The following is an 18,071-nucleotide window of genomic DNA, read 5'->3' as shown; positions in this document are numbered from 1 at the left end:
GGTAGACGTCAGTTAAGTAAAATAGTTACTATAAAGTGATTTCCCTAATTCGTTGCAGAGCTTGCATATTCTGATACTAATTCTTGCTGTTTGATTCTTCAAGGATGCTAAGTGAATTTGAACATCCCCTCCTGCTTCCCAACATGCTTTTTGAGGCCACAGTCTGGGTGCCACTGAAGGCGATGGCCAATTTTTAATTATTCCCAGAATGCAAGAATGGCTTTGGAAATATTAGGACCATTTGTAGAAAAAGCACTGACTGTCCTCAACACACAAATGTAGTTTCATATCACCACATAAATAATTCCCCTTCCAGACAACCTCTTCATTTTCTACTTCCTCTTTGAGACTGCAACAGCTGTTTGCATATTAAAGTAGAAGTGAAAAGTCTACTCCTTTTAGTTATTCTCAGCCTTTGTAAGGCAGTGCTATTAGTGCATGCTTAGTATCATGGAACTGAAGTTGATGTCTTTATCAAGCTCCACCGAACAGCAGGAACTGTTACATTTGTCTTTTCCCAGCAGGAGAAAAGGTAAGTTACTGCTGACAGTGCTGTGTATCAGATGAGTAAGATAATGAAATGAGGGGATATAAATATGTTTTTAAATTCTGTAGCTGAACCCTACCATCCACAGTGCCAGTGCTTGAATTCCTGAGTGGTTGACAGGAAGCTTGAAATTTTGCTACTTCATTAGAAAAGCAGAATGTGTAGTGGATAACAGATGATGTGAAAAGACCTGTCCTTTCTAAATAAGCTCTACTTCATATTTCTCTGACATCCAAACCAGTACTTGTCTAATCTAATTTTAGTAATTTTACAAATTAGGCTTTTAGGATAAGCTAAGTCTCTCAGCTTCTTTTTTATGAATATAGGGAGACAGGCCCACATGCTCATCCTCCAATGCCATGAGTTGTTTCGGCACAATAACTTTCCACTCATGACAGAGGGAGAATACACACCTAACTGAAAATATGACACACTTAGGTCATGAGAACTAGGTAAGAGGAAATCTTTCCTATCCTAACATAAAAAATGTAGTTAAACACCATATTTGTAATAATATTTTTTCCTTCAGTTAACAATTTTTGCATGCTACTTCAGTGTTTTTGGATATCTGGAAAATGAAATCCAGCAGGAAGCTAGAGCAGACACAGCTTCAGTAAGCTGCATTTTGCTTCCTAATGGCCAAGCATTGTTAGATGCCCAAAAGTGCTCAGAAAAGCCTGGTTCATGTGCACAATCTAAACTGGCTTATTTGAATTCAGGACTCATTCCTTTGAAAAATGTAATTATGAACCAGTCTGATGGCCTGTTTTATGATGTGGCATTTAATTTTGTAGAATATGAATGCTATTTCTAATAACAATTACATTAAAGAATAACTAATAATAAGAAAAATAGAACCATTGCTGTTGACCTGCAGGGCTTTTCATGGAGCAGTGTGCAGGATGTGTGTCCCTTTTCCCTTTTGGCCAAAAAAGTAACTTTAATGTCCTTGAGTGACATGTAACAGTGGTGCATCATCCAAGCATGGGCTAACGAGCAAAATGGCAGAGATGTTAATCATGGAATTTCTGCTTTTGCAGATGTTAACAGTGGGATTTCTGGTTTTGCAGCATCTTCCCCCCTATTCCCTGTCTCCCTCTCCATATTTCTCTGGTCCTGCAATCTAAGTGATTGTCCCAGCCAAGTCCCTGCCAGGTACTGCTGGGTTCATGAGATGCCCAAGGCAGGTCACTGACTCTTGGGCAATTGCACTGAGCTTTCTGTCTCCCTGTCCCAAAACAGGAACACATGAAGAAAACCTATTGTAGCCAGAGCTGGCTCAGAATGAGTAGAAGATGGTGATGGTGACTGTGAAGTAACTTTGGGGCACCTTTTCTGTCAGGTGGGAAGAGAACAAGGAACACTTTTGTTTTCCTTCCAGAGGAAGTCTCAATACCTGCAGGGAAACTAGACACATAGATGCAGGGGAGGTAGCAATTCCTCAACAAACAAGTGAGGAAGTTGTGGATGGGATAGGCAAGCAAAGGGCTAATCAGAAGAGAAGGAACATAGCAATCAACAAAACAAGGCTTCCCTGAGGACTTTATGCGGGTAGAGAGTCTCCCTTGGTAGGACACTGGAATTCTGCAAAGACATTTGCTGGGAATCACCATGACTCCATCTGGGCCATCTGTCTTTTACAAGGTCTCTGGCAGAGGGTTATCATCTCCTGCCTTTCCCACCTCAAAATGCCTATGGGCTCTGCACGACTTGCACATCATTCATATTTTTCTGCCTTCATTTTACCATTAATAAATCCTTTAAAAAATGTTGTTAATTGCAAGGTGTGTTTGCATAAATACTTCTCCCTAAATAGGCTATTTGTCTTAGTGTGGAAGGCCACAAAGCAAACAAGGCCTGTGAGAGCTGGTGGCAGGTGGAAGGTGAAGATGGAGTTAAGAAAAACAGTAGGCATAAGCATCAGTCAGGAAGAAGTGCCTTAGGAAGATTCAATTCCCCCACTCTCACATACTTACAAAAAGAGGACAGACGTCAGTTTGCTGCCATCTTTTCCCCTTTGCTTTTACTGAAAGTGTTAAGACATCAGGCAAACTTGATTTTAATTGTAAATCATAGATCAAGCTCAGCTCTGGCCCTATGGACTTCTCTCTCTCCTTCAAGTGTCCAGTCATCCAAACCATTGACTTCCGACAGCTGCCAAAGAGACCACTGGAGTTTTTCTGGAAAAAGGTCAGGTTACCCAGGAATTACTTTATGTGATAGGGCTACATAGGATAAGTTTACGGAGGAAAAAAAAGGTAGTATAACAGTGGTTTCATTGAGATGGATTGCTCTGCACTAGGCAGCAGGAGACATGATTTCACAGTCTGAGTCAGACTGGAACTGTGAGGCAGGCAAACATCATGCATCGTCCCAAACCAGCCAGCATTCACAGGACTAAAGCCACAACCATTAGTGACGAGGAACTAACTGGAGACAAAAGAGTATGTGTAGCCCACCTGTACCACCAATGTATCTGAGAAACCTGGGAAGAGACCACTGTATCCTTGCTTTATGTTTTCCACTCATGATGTAGTCATAAATTAAAAGATAGAGTGATGAACTGCAGTATGGACTTAAATAGTACCTAGTAACAGTAAAATGCACAGAGGCATCCATTTATAAGGTTGTTTAATAGAATGGAATACTTTATGTTGGAAAGGAGCTCTGGCAGTCACCAAGTCCAATCTTCCACTCAAAGCAGGGCCAACTTAAATCCGATTGCCCAGGCTTTGTCCTGTCAAGTTTGGTATATTTGCAAGGATGGAGATTCACAGCCTTGCTGGGCTGTGTTTGACTACCCTCTTTTTTTTTTTTTTTAATAACACGGATATAGATGAAAATCAACAGGAAATGCGTTCCGCAAATGTTAGGTAATCTCTTGAGAAATTCTTGTAAAATTGATCTGATGAAAATTAAGAAAATGTAACTTGATAGTTTCATGAATGCAGAACAGTGCTAGTAAATGCAAGTTCAGATGCCAAGGCTGTATACTGCTCTAAATGGGTATAAATCCAACAAAAAATTATTGGTGTAAGTAAAAGCAGAATTTGAGTATATAAATTTTACAGAATGCTTTGAATAAACTTGTTTGGATGCATGTTCTCAGCAATGCAGAGCACTGAATTCAGAGTACATTTGGCATGAAACATCAAAACGAAACTGGAACTGCTCACAAATTCCTAAGAAACTTGGTGATTCCCTTTTAACACAGTCAGTTGTTTTGTGACATAAAGCCTGAATAAGATCAGCCTACAAGCTGTGCTATCAGTGCATGTTTTAAACTGATCATGAGAGTTGGATAGTTTCTGCTGTCATGCAAATAGGATAGAGCTACTTTGTAAAACTTGGAAAATCTTAGCTGTTATATGAAGCTGATTCTTCCAATGACTACATAAAGATCTGATGTGAGTATAATGCTGCTAAAATGCAAATCGATATTTACTGTATTTCTGACTGATGCATTGCAGATATTTTTCCTATATTCTTAAGATTTGCTTAAATTAAGTTTATTTTCAAATTATTTGTAGGGAGTGGACTCTGATTCTGAACCAGAGATTGATAAGTCCCAGATCCTAAAACACAGGTCCATATAACTTCAAACCCTGGGGAATAAAGAGTTTTGGAAGCTGAATCTGTCTTGCATCTGAATCTTCTGTCATAGGCGAAGGCAGAAGAGTGGTGCTAGCGAGCCTCTTTGGCTTATGCATTGGGATGTTGCTGCTTGTAAATCTTTCATTCTAAATTTCAGGGAAGAGTTGTATGGAGAAAAAAATCTGTATATATTTGTATCTATATGTTCCTGCTTACTTTCTTTTGGTTATTATTAAACCCCTACCTGCAGATGGTAGGTTGTTTTGATTGTACAGCAAGTCTGGGGTCTTTTACCTTCTGCATTCCCAGGAGGAGCACAGGCTAGGAAGAGGAGAATTTCTTGTGCTTCCCTGAAGAGTCTTTCTTTCTGTAGAAGCTGGAGATATGAAAGAAAATTTGCAGTGTATCATGTCAAAGTGTTAGCCTGTATTGTTCAGTGCTGCTGCTAAGAGCTGAAAGGTGTGTGTTCTCCAGAATACACAGCTGCATTTCAAATGTAATGACATTTTCTGTAACGAAATTTCAACCCAGTCTTATCCTAACATCTATGGCAAAAAAAAATATTTATGTGAGGTTGTATTAGAATTATTGTATTTGACATTGAACAAAAAAAGTGACAGTGAAAAAGATACAACAAGTGACAGTTAAACAATGCAGGGAAAGTGAAAATTCACAGCAAGGGTGAGCAAAGAAGGAAGTGAGAAATGGTATCTCTTCACCTGAAAGCCAAAGTGAGGAGGAGAGCAGACTGAAATTATGCAAATAGGCTGTCACAGGTGATGTGAACATCAGATATAAAGCAGTGGACCCAACAGTAGATTGACTGTATAGTGAGGTGGACAACAAGGAACTGCAATAAGGGTGCAACAGCAGAGAAGGAACAGCAGGTGAGAGGGCGTGTGGGTGAGGTGGGTTAGAGAGAAAGAGGGCAGAAGACTATGTCCACAGCACATACTGAGACAGGCCTGAGAAACAGACTTTGAACAAATGTTAATATGCATTGCTAGTTTTTTTATGAAATCCCTGAAATGGAAACAAAGTGCCTTCTTTCTGATGGTGAGATATAGAACAGATGTAGTTTGTATGAGGATCTAATTCTGCTTTTTTTGTTGTTTATTTTCTGACCTAGGATTTTTAAACCTTTTTTTTTAACTTTTTTGTTTTTTTAATCTGGGTCCTTCACTGAAAGGAAAATCAGTTTAGTCGTTTCTTGAGGAGGTTGAAAAGATTGTGTCTTTTTGCACACATTAGAGTGTTGGAAGGAAGCTTTTGAAACCTCAAGGTCCACAGAAGACAAACAAGATTCAGTAACAGAAAAAGACAAAGAAAGCAAACAGTGACTGGGACCCCTCAATCTTTTGCTGTGTACATATGTGTATGAGAAGATAGTCTGTTTTCCAACAAAATGAGCATGAAACTCAGTTTCATGCAGGAAGATCTGAATTACCCCAAAACAAACTAGCTTAGGCATGAGAAGCAGTACAGTCACACTAGCCTAGTATTGCTCTGATGCTTTCTTTCGCCCAAACAGAGCCAAGTAGGATGCCATGTTAACACAGCTTGATTGCTTCCGGTATTCAGATGAGTTTGTCTTTCTGGGATATTTTCAGAGGGCACTGCATTATGCTTTGTGCAGGCACTACCTTTGCAGTACAAAAATACAAAGGCTGTAGAAGGAGAGGGAATAGGAAAAGAGCGATCTGAGCTGATCTCTGTAATGTTATAGAGTATGTCAGCAGCAGAGCAAAAATGTGGAATGTAGGAATGAACAAATGAATTGCAAGATTGCTCTTTCAAATCTATAACAAACTCTATCAGCTCAGGATTTCTCACCAGTCTTTCAGATCACTTGCAATACCTTGTTTGCTAAAGTGAACTTGACAGTTCATGTGGAGGTGGACACAGGCCACCTGGCCAGCCTGGTGATGTTACCGTCCTCCTCCCAGCTGTGGAGTGCAATGTCCCCACTTTCTTCCAGGAACTTTGTAAGAACACCTGTGTTATACCTGCTAAAACTGAGCATGATCACATCATAAGTGCTGTCAATGTGCTAACTTGGTCTGCAGGGAAACACAATACAAACAAGGGTCTGTCTACAATACCTACTTAACTTTAAAAGGACCAAGTACCCTTTCCTTAGTCCTTTAGTCCTTTAATCTTTCAGACTGAAGTCTGAGCAATTATTGTGAACTTTGATGTATGTTTGACTTCTGCTTTAAACCTGGAGAAGAGCCAGTGTGCTTGGAAGCTTGTTTAGATTTTCCAACAGTTCTGATTATTCTAGTGGAAGATATGCTCTTGGTCTACAAAATTCTCCTTGCTTACTGCTGCTAAGTGTAATTATATAAATGCTAAATGTGTTTACTGTTCTTAATCGTCCATTTGCTGGAATACAAATATTCTAATAGCTGAAACAATGTTTCCAGGAAAGGGTTATCCATGATTTGTTAGACCAAAGGTCCCTGAATCAGTGACTGTGCCTCTGGTTGTGTTCATTTAGTGGACAGCATAAAGAAGATTCATCTGGCACATGATCCTTTGTTATCCTTGTGTTGGCAGCAATCATAGGATCACAGAATCACAGAATGGTTTGGGTTGCAAGGAACCTTTAAAGGTCATCGAGTCCAACCCCCCTGCAATGAGCAGGGACAACCATAGCAAGGCTACCAACCAAAGGTGGTGCCAGAGGGTCTTGTACTAAGGTCTTACACTAAGATGCTCCTTTTATTTAAGAAGAGCACTATGATCTTTCAGGTACATGGATGAAAGGAATAGAATTGAATTCACAGTTCACATTATTCAGATGTGGGCTTCAATCTTCATTACTAAGGAGCAGATTGCAAAATATTCTGTGATTTCCACGTTCCTTTGCTTACAAAGCTTCTTGCAAACTCTTCAATATTGTCAGCGTTGTAGGAGTTGTCACTAACTGAGGTCAAATCAGTCCTAACACTTCTGACCAGATTGGTGCCAACCTCCCTCATCAATTCACTGTGGTTCACAACCTGAGTGTTCCCCAAAAATAAGATCCAGTAGCCATAACAATAAACACATGCCAAAGAGATCTATATAAAGCACAGCTACTTAAAACAAGTATCCCAGCTTTTGCTCAAGAACTCCATGGTTTAAGCATGTAGCAGAGCTTGATGTTCCCTTTTTGCCACCACTTTTACCTCCTGAGAGCATCCTTATAACATACAGCTCTGTTAGGACAAGCACCTCTTCACTTCTGTCTGTAGAATTGAATGAAGTCTATACTTTATGTTGGAAATTGAATAATATGTTGAAAACAATATTGTGGCCTGGAGCATACAGCTTGTGCAGTTTGAAATAGGAATGCCAAGTTTAAATTTTCTGAGGGAACAAGAAATACCTTTCTCACTCCTTACCAGGAGAATTTTGGGCAACCACTTGAGATTTTATGTGAACTGGTGCATTCCATTGGCCAAAAATTACTTTTTTTTGGAGATGAGTGTTATAATCCCTGTGGGTATGTGAGCTGGGGCCAGGACTAAAATCACAGACATGATCAACTGAATCAAAAGGAGGAAAACTATACATAGTGTCATTTTGACCTTTGGGGAAATTTTAGCAATTTATTATCATTGCTCTCTGGATTTTACTCAGCATTCACTAAGAAAACTTATCAGAATGTTCCTTTTGGGACAAAGACAGTCAAGTATGAGTTTCAACTTAGTACTTTCAGTAAAATAAAAAAGCTGTATAAAAAGAGAAGATTATATTCCTCCCTTTTTCCATTCATATTGTCATGCCTTTTTTTTCATTGTTCCCATTCAAATTTTTAGTCTTAGTCCCTACATCCTCATTGGAACTATTACAACTCATAAAAAGCCATGATGGTTTTCAGATGTCTGATGCTATGGTTTTCATCACCTCAACCCTCAAAGGTTTATTCAGCTTCATTTTCATAATCACACAGCACTGTGTGAAAACTTGCTTTTTCTTCTGCAGGTTGGTCTGGGAAATTCATTTACTGACAGGATCCGAATTGTTGTTGAAATGTCATGCGACTTCCTCATGTTCTCAGATGTGGATTTCAATTCCTGACTTTGCTGCCAGAACCACTAAGTGCTGATTTTGACGGTGCAGTGTTCCTGTGTTATAGCCCTATGAAGTTGTAACAGACAGATGATGAATATGCTTTAGAAATGGCCTTTTGCTTAAAGAAAAAAAAAAGACAGTGCTGTGCACGAACTTGTTAAAATAGTTGTGTACAAGGACTACTGTACAGCAGGGCATGGCATATGTTTTACAAAAGGTAGGGAGAAAATGAGGGCTATTCTGTAACAGCATGAATGGTTGGTATTGCAAGCTTGGAAGAAATCACCTTGCAGATGCTGGTGCAGACCTTCTTTATGGAAGTGCATCACGGTGCCTGGCAGAGCCACATGATTAAGTTGCATGAGTAGATTGCACGGAGGTTGTGCAACAGGTTGATGTCCACTAGTAACGTCATGGAAATAAAGAAGGATGGCTTCTAATAGAGATCCTTGCTGATAGATCCTTGATTCTTCTAATACAGATCCTTGCTGATCCCCACAAGCATTCCATGACTCTGCTTTCAGTATCACAAGTGAAAATGTTTCCCTGTTGGGGTTCTTCTATATATTTATGGTATGTGTCATGCTCTTCTCACACTAATTCATCTGGTCAGGCAAGATTTACTCTTATTTGATATTTAATAATTATGATTGCTATCTGCTGGGGCTTTGATTACGTATGCCCTTATTTTTGTTCTATCCTTTTACTCTCAGTAATATGTATATTTTTAAAAGTCCCATCCCCTACGTTATGCAAGATACATGCTCTCCATTCTCAATGTACTCCGAGCTATAAAAATAGAGTAGATCACCTCAAATGTCCCACGAGGCTAATCCAGGGATCTAAACATTGATGTGAAATACTGTTCCATTCTTCGTTCAGTTCTTCCCTCTATGTCCACCTGCTTCTAGGTAGGCTGTGTGGAGAAGTGAGCATAGCAGAAGATTGACGATGGTAAATTTCTTTATAGTATTAACTGTGAAGCACTGTGGTGGCTATATAATGAGTGAAATTCAAGCTGGCTGTAAGGACAGTACAGGATCTCTGTTTCTGCATCCAAGAAATGGAGATACTCATGCTGATATTGTTTATTAGCTCCTTCCTCATACAGCTAAAATAATTACAATTTATCACACATTAAGTAGTGGCAACTCAGTCAGTCCTCTGATAAAGGTAATTCGCTTTCATTTACATGTGATAAGTCTGCTTACTGTAGTTTGCATATCCACCTTTACAGCAACATAAAGGTCACCTTTAGCTGTGACATCAAAAGATTAAGGTCTAAATTTCCAGGAAAAGTCCTCTAATTTTGGCTGCTAACTTTGCTAAAGCTTGAGCCTGACTTTCTGAGGTACTGAGAGCTCAAAGGTGGAAGCAATCAGAGAAATGCAGCACCTGAGAAAATCAGAGCCAGAATGTTTCAAGCTGAGCCACAAATGAATGGGGAAGTAAAATTAAAAACCCTCTCCAGTAAATCTAGCTCTGGGGAAGTCTAAAATTGCTCCTTCTCTTCTTTACTTCCTTATGCTTATTTCTGGATGTCCTTCACTAATTTTTCAGATTATACTATATGTTAGCATGCTTTAGTCAAAGTCCTTCTTCCTTCTTTTCTATTATCTCATTAGTTTTGTTATAAATGTTGTCCCTGGTTTTTGGTTTTTTTGCTTTTTAGTTATGTTGATCTGTATACAAAAGTACGAACAATAGTTTGCTTGTTACTGGAACAGGAAGATACTCTAAACCTGAACTTTCTCCTTTTGCATTATTTCAGGGCTGTTGGTTTACTGTCAGTAACACAAGGTACTTTGTACATGTCAGGCACTGCCGTGTGCAAAGTGAAAGAATTAGCAGCAGTAAGTCTTCATTTCTAATCCATTCTGAAGCAAACTTTAATTTACCCACCCCGAGATTTCCAGTACCTCACACTGAGTTCCAGGTATCTGCTGGTCTTGAGGTTAAAGAACTCAGACAATAAGTATCCTCAAAAAAGTATGCAAAGCAGAGTTCAAACAAAATCAGGGTTAGTGATCTTGTAAACTTGATCAGGTGTTAGTGCAGGCAGTTAAAGTCTGCTTGTGCATGTTTATGAAGCTCTCCCGCATGTGAGAAGCCAAGTGCAATTGATTTTTATTATTCACGGGTAGAGTTCCAATGTGAAGTTGTAAAAGCGCTGCCCTGTCAGACTATTTAAGACTGCCTGCAAGCTGCAGATCCTGAAAGCCTCATGTGTGAAGTTGTAGAAATGTTTTATTTCACTTCATTGCCACAGGTCAGTGGTTCATATTCCATGTGTGTGCACGGGTTGTTTTAATCAGGATTTTCCTTGTTTCTAGTGGTAGCCTAGTGTTTGTTTTTGTTTTTGCTGATTTTCAGCTGCGATGGGTTTTGAAGGCTAGCGTAGCTCTAATCCACCTCAGCAGGAGAAGGTAGTTGTTGTAAATTCTGATGCAATCCTACTTTTGTTTCAGATCCACCTGAGAAAATGTTCCAGATCCTTACTATGCTGTTGCTGGAAACACAGCTCTCCGTGGTTTCAGGTGAGACAGAAACTGCCTTTCAATTCCACCAGCAGAATCAATGCAGCAAATACTGCTACATCCTCAGTACATGGGCTTCAGCACCTCCAGCGATACCTGCATGAATAGCTAGTGATGTCTGGAGCCTCTGCTTTGCAATGTCTTACAGAAGTCACTGTGTGCTAACTGGGCACAGGACAGATGTCCGTCACTTTCCACAATCAGCCTTCTTTAAAGCATAGTGTATTGACAGCTGAGGCGTCCAGCATTAGCAGGCATGGCTATGAGAGGGGGGATGACCAAAGCAACCTAAGCCAACTGTAAAGTAGAACAACCTCAGTGTGAGGCAGAGTGAAGTAAAACCATGTGTATTCCCCTGTCCATGCCTGTAGCAGGAGCAGCTTAGCTAAAACCCACAAGGGGCTTGGCACTTTTTCATATTATTTTTTTCCCTCATTATGGTTGTATTAAAGTGAATAAACAAACATTGCTAAGAGGAATTGAAGCTTTCTCTGTAAGTATTTCACAAACACATGAAATAAAAGGAATGCGTAAACAGTTACATGAACTTCTCTTTTGAATGTCACTATCAATACTTCCAAGTGCTTCTGAATTAAATCTACCAATATATGGTACATTCAATATAGAAAGCAGTAACAAGGTATATTGAATGATGTATCATAAATAACTTTCCTTTATCAAGTACACTTTAAAATGGTAAACTATTCATAACAACATGAATTTCAGATTTGGTGAACTGCTAAGAAGATTATTTTGATATACTTTCTGTAATACTGTTGCATGTGTCTGAGAAGATGCATGGGATCAAATGATACTCACATGGTGCCAGGCTTGTGGAAGACTGTAATTGCTACATAGCAATTCTTCCAAGTTACACTTGCTTATCCAGTGCAACTCTATTTCACAGGCATTACACTGGATTTTCTCTTCGTAGAGGACAGTGAAATTAGATTTACTATTATTTCCACAATTAACTGTTGCTTTTACTAGAATCTTAGGACATATAAGATACAATCATCGTTTCATACAAGTGCTCCCTGTGTAATCACAGACTCAGCCTCAAGTTATTTCTAAAATGTGAAAAAAAACCCTGTTCATTTTGTCCTTGTCTTTTAGACTCTGTAATCAATACAGAATACAGATGATTTGCTATAAATACTACTGACATGGTAAAAATGTTAGTGTGAGTAGGAACAAAAAATGCTTAAAACTTTTAGTCAAACCAGTAACCATATGCCTGACTACATGACACCTTTTTGTCCAAATTTAAAGAAAATCAGAACATATTTTAATACAACAAATGAAACTGTTTTGTTTTCCTACCATAGCTTTATTTACAGTTGAAGTTCCTCAACAGCTGTATGTTGTGGAGTATGGGAGCAATGTGACCATGGAATGCAGATTCCCTGTGAACGGCTCGATAAACCTAGGACTCCTGACTGTTGTTTGGGAGCAAAAAAGGCAGGGCCAGTCGAAATCGAAAGAGGTGTACACACTCCACAATGGGAAGGCATTCCCTCCATCCCAACATCATGATTACATAGGAAGAGCCACACTGCTGCACGGTGAACTGAAACTGGGACGAGCTATCCTTCAGATCACCAGCGTGAAGATCACAGATGCAGGATCATACCTTTGTCTCATTGACTACCAGGGCGTGGACTACAAGTACATTACTTTGGAAGTAAAAGGTTAGTGGCTGAATTGAATGTAAGTATATATTCATTGAGATGTCTCTACTAAATTCCTACGGGCTTGTAGAAATTGATTAATTTGGAGGAATTTTTTGCTAATTCTCTCACTAAGACCCTGTGCTCAGCCCCCAGGTGAACTGAAGCAGTCGTCTTAGTGCCGGCTAGTCTTTGGTTCAACAGCCAGCTGAGCTTCTCTAGGAGCAGCCTGTGCCAGAGAGCAACGGCTCCCGCTCCATCCTTCATCCCTCCTCCTTCTTCCCACATCCTCTTCTCCAGTGCCCCCACTGCCCCCACCCCCTGCCTCTCATTTGACCCCCTGCCCTGGTGGGCCACCTCTGGCTATTCCCAAAAGTTTCTCAGAGGTGCTTTAATTTACTTATGAGCCCTGCTGCAGCTACCCAAGTGGCTAGGAATTCCCCGAGTGACTGCAGCTTCCAGAGCAAGGACATGTGATTTTCTGTGTTCGTCAAAGCCAAATGGACATTAGTAATAAAGGCATACATTACGTGATAGCATGATAGACCCGTCCTTTGAAAGGCCTCTGGTGTTTCCCACTAACTGCAGTATGTCCATGTGATACAAGGCACCATTCATTTCCCACCCAGGCATTTCAATAACGAGCTTTGTCAAACGCAAAAATTGATACAGCCATTTTGAAGACCCACATTGGTTCCTCTGAACTGTCCTTACAGAAATTCTAAGTTCATTTTGTTCTAATATGATGAAAATACCACACTTGTTTATAAGCTGTGGTAAAACAAACACTAAGAACAGCCTTTTTCTTGAAGTTGCATATTCAAAAAGTGAAAATAGACTCCCATGAGACTTCACTTGTTTCCTCTGTATTGATAAATTATAAATTCAGTGTCAACTGCTGCCTTGTATAAAGTAGTGGCGTAAGTTCTGTCACTGTACGCATGAGAAGGATTGAATAATGAATATTGAATTGTTCTACCAAACATCCTTCATCATTTCAAATAAGTGTACCTCAGATACAGCCATAGACAAAATATGGCATTAAAGGGAAGGAGGGAAAGTGAAGTGGGAAAATTACTATTGTTGCATAAAGTAATTTCACTCAACTTCTTATGCAGCATCCTACAAGAGAATAAACACTCAAGTAATGAGAAAACCAGGTGAAGACAAGTTTGTTTTTATGTGCCAGTCAGAAGGCTTTCCTCTGGCAGAGGTCTTCTGGCAAAATGAGAAGCACTTCAATCTCAGTGGATCTACAAATACCACCTATACGCTGACTGCAGACGGCCTCTACAATGTCACCAGCATCCTGACGTTCAAACCAAATACGAGTGAGAACTACAGCTGTGTGTTCTGGAATAAAGAACTGAATGGAGAAACTTCAGCTCACATTTCCACTTTAGGTTTGTATCACCTTGAACTTGTACAAGACAGAGAGTGTTTGTACATACGTCGTGTCCTATGATCCATCACTGGAATTCGGTTCCAGAAAGCAGTGTAATATCGATGCTTTGGAAAAGAAACAAGTCAGTATTATTTACGCCTTTGAAGCCTCAGCTAGCTTGCACTCCAACAAGCCACTGTCATTTTTCAGTATATTTTAATTTTAGGGTAGCTCCCATTATTTGGCTACCAGTACAGAGGAAATTCTTTAATCCGCATGGGTGTCTTCCCTGATCTAGACTCCTAATTAGTTGTTCTTCAAATGGGATACAGATAAATTGCAGTAGTGCTCACTCAAATGCCATACAAATGAGAGATTTGACTCATTTTTTGTAAAGCTTCTTATAGTAATAGTGCTGAATGTCACTCTGTTCTAAAATTCATAAAATGAGTGTAAAACACATTGATAAATTTTAAGAATCTTTTGTTCAGTCAGAACAAGACTTTGGAGAATCAGAACTGATAACTTCATAAACGATGCCTGTTTTGTAAGTTATAAATCTACTTTCTTTTCTTGTTTTTAACAGCTTTAATGAGTACACAGTATAGTGGACAAAAATCCCTGATCTTATTTATCGTCCCCACGTGTGTGATGGTAGCTGTCCTTCCCTCTGCACTAATAATCTTTCGAAAGAGAAAATCATTCAAGAATGGGCAACGCAAAAAAGGTACGTTTTACTTCAGACAGTGGATCTTTTCATTTATTCTTTATTTTTCCTGTGAACGACCTTTTGGAAATTTTAGTAACTCCAGGCAAGCTTGTGCGACTTTGGTCACATTTTATTTCTAGATGAGCTCTGTTCTAAAATGAGATCTTGGATCATTTGAGCTGGGTTTTATTTTCCTCACCTTGTTACTTATGTGAGACAAGGTATATGGGAAGATAAACTTTTTTATCTGACCAGCTACTATTCTGTAAAGAACACAAACAAGCTTTGGCTTGGGTAAGGAGGGCTGTAAAAACATAGTTTGAATGGTGTTTTTCTTCATGGCTACAAAGACGTTGTAGCTACAGCATATGACACAGAACTTTTATTTTCTATCATCTCCATTAAGGCTGTATAACTAAAACGGTATGCTGTACTGGACTATTACAAATAGTGTTTCTTTCTTTGTTTGCAAGTGCAATAGTGGAAAAGTAATAAAGCAAACAGGCTATTATTCTAGTCTTTTCTTGCATATGAATAGACTCCAGTAAACTCAGACAAATGTATTTATCGTCATGAAATGAAAGTCTTGCTATTAAGGACTTCAGAATTTGGTTCAAAATTTGCAAAAGAAAAGAAGTGTAAAGAAGTTTATGTATTTGGTATGAGTTAATAATAAACTTAAATGTGCTTAAAGCTCAGTTTAATCTAAAAGTTTGTTGAATTGTATTGTTTCTTTCAAATCTAGAAACGTTTAAGCTAAATTTCTATATACTTACTTTAACAGACAGGAAAAGAAAACTGAACCCTAACCTGAAAGATGAGAACAGTAAGTCATAGGGGTTTCCATATTTATGCTTACAGCTTTTTCTTTCTTACAGCTAAAATCTTAATAAATCTGTAGATGGCAACTTAAATAATGCTACATCAAAACAGAGGCTAGTTTTGAATTTAAATTCAACTTTTCTTCAATTTTCTAAAAATGCAGTATCTAATATTATGACTTTCTCACAGGCGATGTAAAAATTTATAAATGTTTGTTCCCTTTCACTGAGATACCGATCACTTGCATACATAGCTCAGTATACACCTCTGTATACTAGCTGCAGTTCTAGTAGCCTCAGCTGAGTAGGATACACACAGAAAGCTGGTTGTTTTGGAAGGTATCAAGATTTTTGTGGCAATAGTCTGTTATACTTTTGGCTCAGGCCACAGGTTTTAACAACAAATAAAATGATTCCTCATTTATCTGGAATATTAGATCATCCACTGAACCACTTCTGATCTTATGAGTATGTGACTTTCCTAGACATCCAGGAAGTTTTACATTGCAGAGGGAAGGTAATGCCTAAAAAAGTATCAGAATGCATATAACTGTCCTGTACTAAAATTGAACTGAAAAAAAGAAAGCACCATAGAAAACTATAAAGCAATATGATAAGAAAGCTCTTAAAACACCTACTTATATAAATCAGTTTTGTTACCTATAAATAAAAGTCTGATATGTTAATGTATTGTCAGGAGAGAGGCTGTGGCCAGTGTTAGGTACGGTGGTATTGGGTTCAGCTGTAATTCCTTGGTGTCCAGGCAGACCCTAACACAGCCTATTGAGGGAGTCCCGAGGCTGCCTGATGTACTCCAGGAATATGAATGATTCTCTCCTGAGGAGCAAAACTGGAGCAAAACTGTGATGCAGCTGACCAAGCAGCCTGAAGAAACAATACATAGCAGTTACTGGACACATAGGCAGCTTTGGGCTTTTCCAAGGACAGGATTTACTTGAGAAGCCACCCGTGTTTCTCACTGCTAAAAAACCATACATCAAGAAGTCACCAACTTAAAAAATAACTTCCGTAGGTGAGATGAAAACTAGGGATTGGAGGGAGAGGTCATGAATTCACTGATTCCCATATCACTTCAGATTGTAGTGCTTGCATCTTACCCGTAGCTGTCCAATCCACTGCCATCAGGAGATATTACAGTCAAAATGCCACTTTCAGAAAAACACTTTCACCTTTCAGAAGTCAGCACTTGGTGCAGTCAAAGGCGTTTTCTTATTTTTCACGTGACGGTGTGAAACATCAGTGGAATTATGCCATGTGCAAATGAACAAAAGCTCAAGGCAAGCAGCAATCTGGAGGACAGCGTTGGTGCGTGTCCAGACATAATTCCACTGCACGTTGTCTGAGCACAGCGTGGCTTCCCGTGGCTTTTTGTATTACTGTTGTAGAATTTTTTCACTTTGTAGGCCCTAGCCTCCTCTGTGCAGTTGCTGAAATGAAGAAATTAAAGGAGAGGTAGCTGCTTTTTGTGGTTTTGTTTTACTTCTTCATTTTAATGACCGAAAATCTTTGTGCAACATACAGTAAGTCATATGACAAACATTTATATTTCTCAGCATCATATATTTTTAAGAAACACTGGAAAGAACCTTTTTTCCATGATGAGTAGGTAGCTGAAGCATAAAAGCCACAGATACTTTACCAAAGAGCCTTGGAAATGACCCACATGGCCCTGGTTACAGGAACAAGGATTGTTCATGTTATCATCTTAACTTACAGCTCAAGCTGCATCAGCACTGAAGATATAGGACATTTGACCGCATCACTGAAGGCCCAGTTCTGCAAACTTGTATTCAGATGAACAGATTTTACTGACCAGCATTCCTGTGGATGCTATCTAACCAGATTTCAGTTTTGTTATTTCATTTATATGGCTGATAGTCAGTGATAGCTTTGATGTAATAGAAAATTCAAATTCAGAATTTGGACCACAGATAAGAGAGAGAGAGAGAATTCTTCCCTCTGAAAAGATTACTACAGGATGTCTTTGTAATAATGGCAGCTTTAAGGAGCCGCTGTAACTTCAGCATGGCCCAGAAAAGCTTGCATACAATGAAGATAGGGCTTTCACTCTTTACCACTCAGTTGTTAAAATCAGGCTATTTATTTGCTTAAATTATTGCAGATTTTTAAAATAATACTATTCCATTTTCTTTCTTTAAGGAGATGATTTTAACTCTCAAACTGAGGCTTTATACTTGTCAACTGTCACAGCTTCAAGAGACAGTGGGAGTGTGGGTCTGTGAAAACTCTTCATCTCACGTGCCATAATTTGCACTTTTTCTATCTGTTTTTGGGGACTTCAAAGGAAAGTTACAGCACTTTAGCTTTGCGATGAACAGTGAACTCATGGGGATTTATTGGCACTGCAGCAATGAAAGCTATGCCTCTTCAGATACCGTATCTTGAAGTTACTGAGAACTATGCTGTCATGAAATGTGGTTTACCATTGTGAAGAGGTTATTTGAGTGCCTTTGATACACTTTACTTTTGGACTTACTGTTGCTCCAGGAATTTTTGTTTAAGAATGCCTTTATTAACTGTTCCAGTCTCAGGAATGGTGCTTGGATTCAAACATCTTGTGGAAATTTGAATAAAAGCTGTACATGCTATCTTATGTCTAAACAGTCATGTTTCAGGTGGAGACATCATTACATGCCCATATCTCATTTCCAAACTTTCCAACACATTAAACTGGAAATTACCACAAGTACCCACCAGCATGGCAA

At 39.1% G+C, this 18,071-nt stretch overlaps 1 protein-coding gene across 1 annotated transcript; it reads left to right on the top strand.

Moving 5' to 3' along the window:
* Nucleotides 1–10,685: 10,685 nt before the first annotated feature.
* Nucleotides 10,686–17,588, top strand: LOC127027693 (programmed cell death 1 ligand 2-like). The gene is made up of 6 exons (XM_050913509.1): nt 10,686–10,740; nt 12,069–12,431; nt 13,529–13,813; nt 14,381–14,521; nt 15,288–15,329; nt 17,506–17,588. The coding sequence occupies exons 1-6, from the start codon at nt 10,686–10,688 to the stop codon at nt 17,586–17,588; spliced, it is 969 nt and encodes a 322-aa protein (XP_050769466.1).
* The last annotated feature ends 483 nt before the right edge of the window (nt 17,589–18,071 follow it).

The sequence above is a fragment of the Gymnogyps californianus genome, chromosome Z (genome assembly GCF_018139145.2).
Source record: "Gymnogyps californianus isolate 813 chromosome Z, ASM1813914v2, whole genome shotgun sequence".
In the NCBI taxonomy this organism is placed as follows: Eukaryota; Metazoa; Chordata; class Aves; order Accipitriformes; family Cathartidae; genus Gymnogyps; species Gymnogyps californianus.
The sequence above is the reverse complement of the archived record's forward strand: the minus strand, read 5'-3'. Positions and strand labels throughout refer to the sequence as shown.

Bases quoted from the DNA above. Each gene is read 5' to 3' on its own strand.
- LOC127027693 (XM_050913509.1), top strand. From the start codon at position 10,686: ATGTTCCAGATCCTTACTATGCTGTTGCTGGAAACACAGCTCTCCGTG. The intron at 12,432-13,528 runs GTTAGTGGCTGA...CTTCTTATGCAG, and splicing joins CATTACTTTGGAAGTAAAAG to CATCCTACAAGAGAATAAAC. The intron at 14,522-15,287 runs GTACGTTTTACT...TTACTTTAACAG, and splicing joins GAATGGGCAACGCAAAAAAG to ACAGGAAAAGAAAACTGAAC.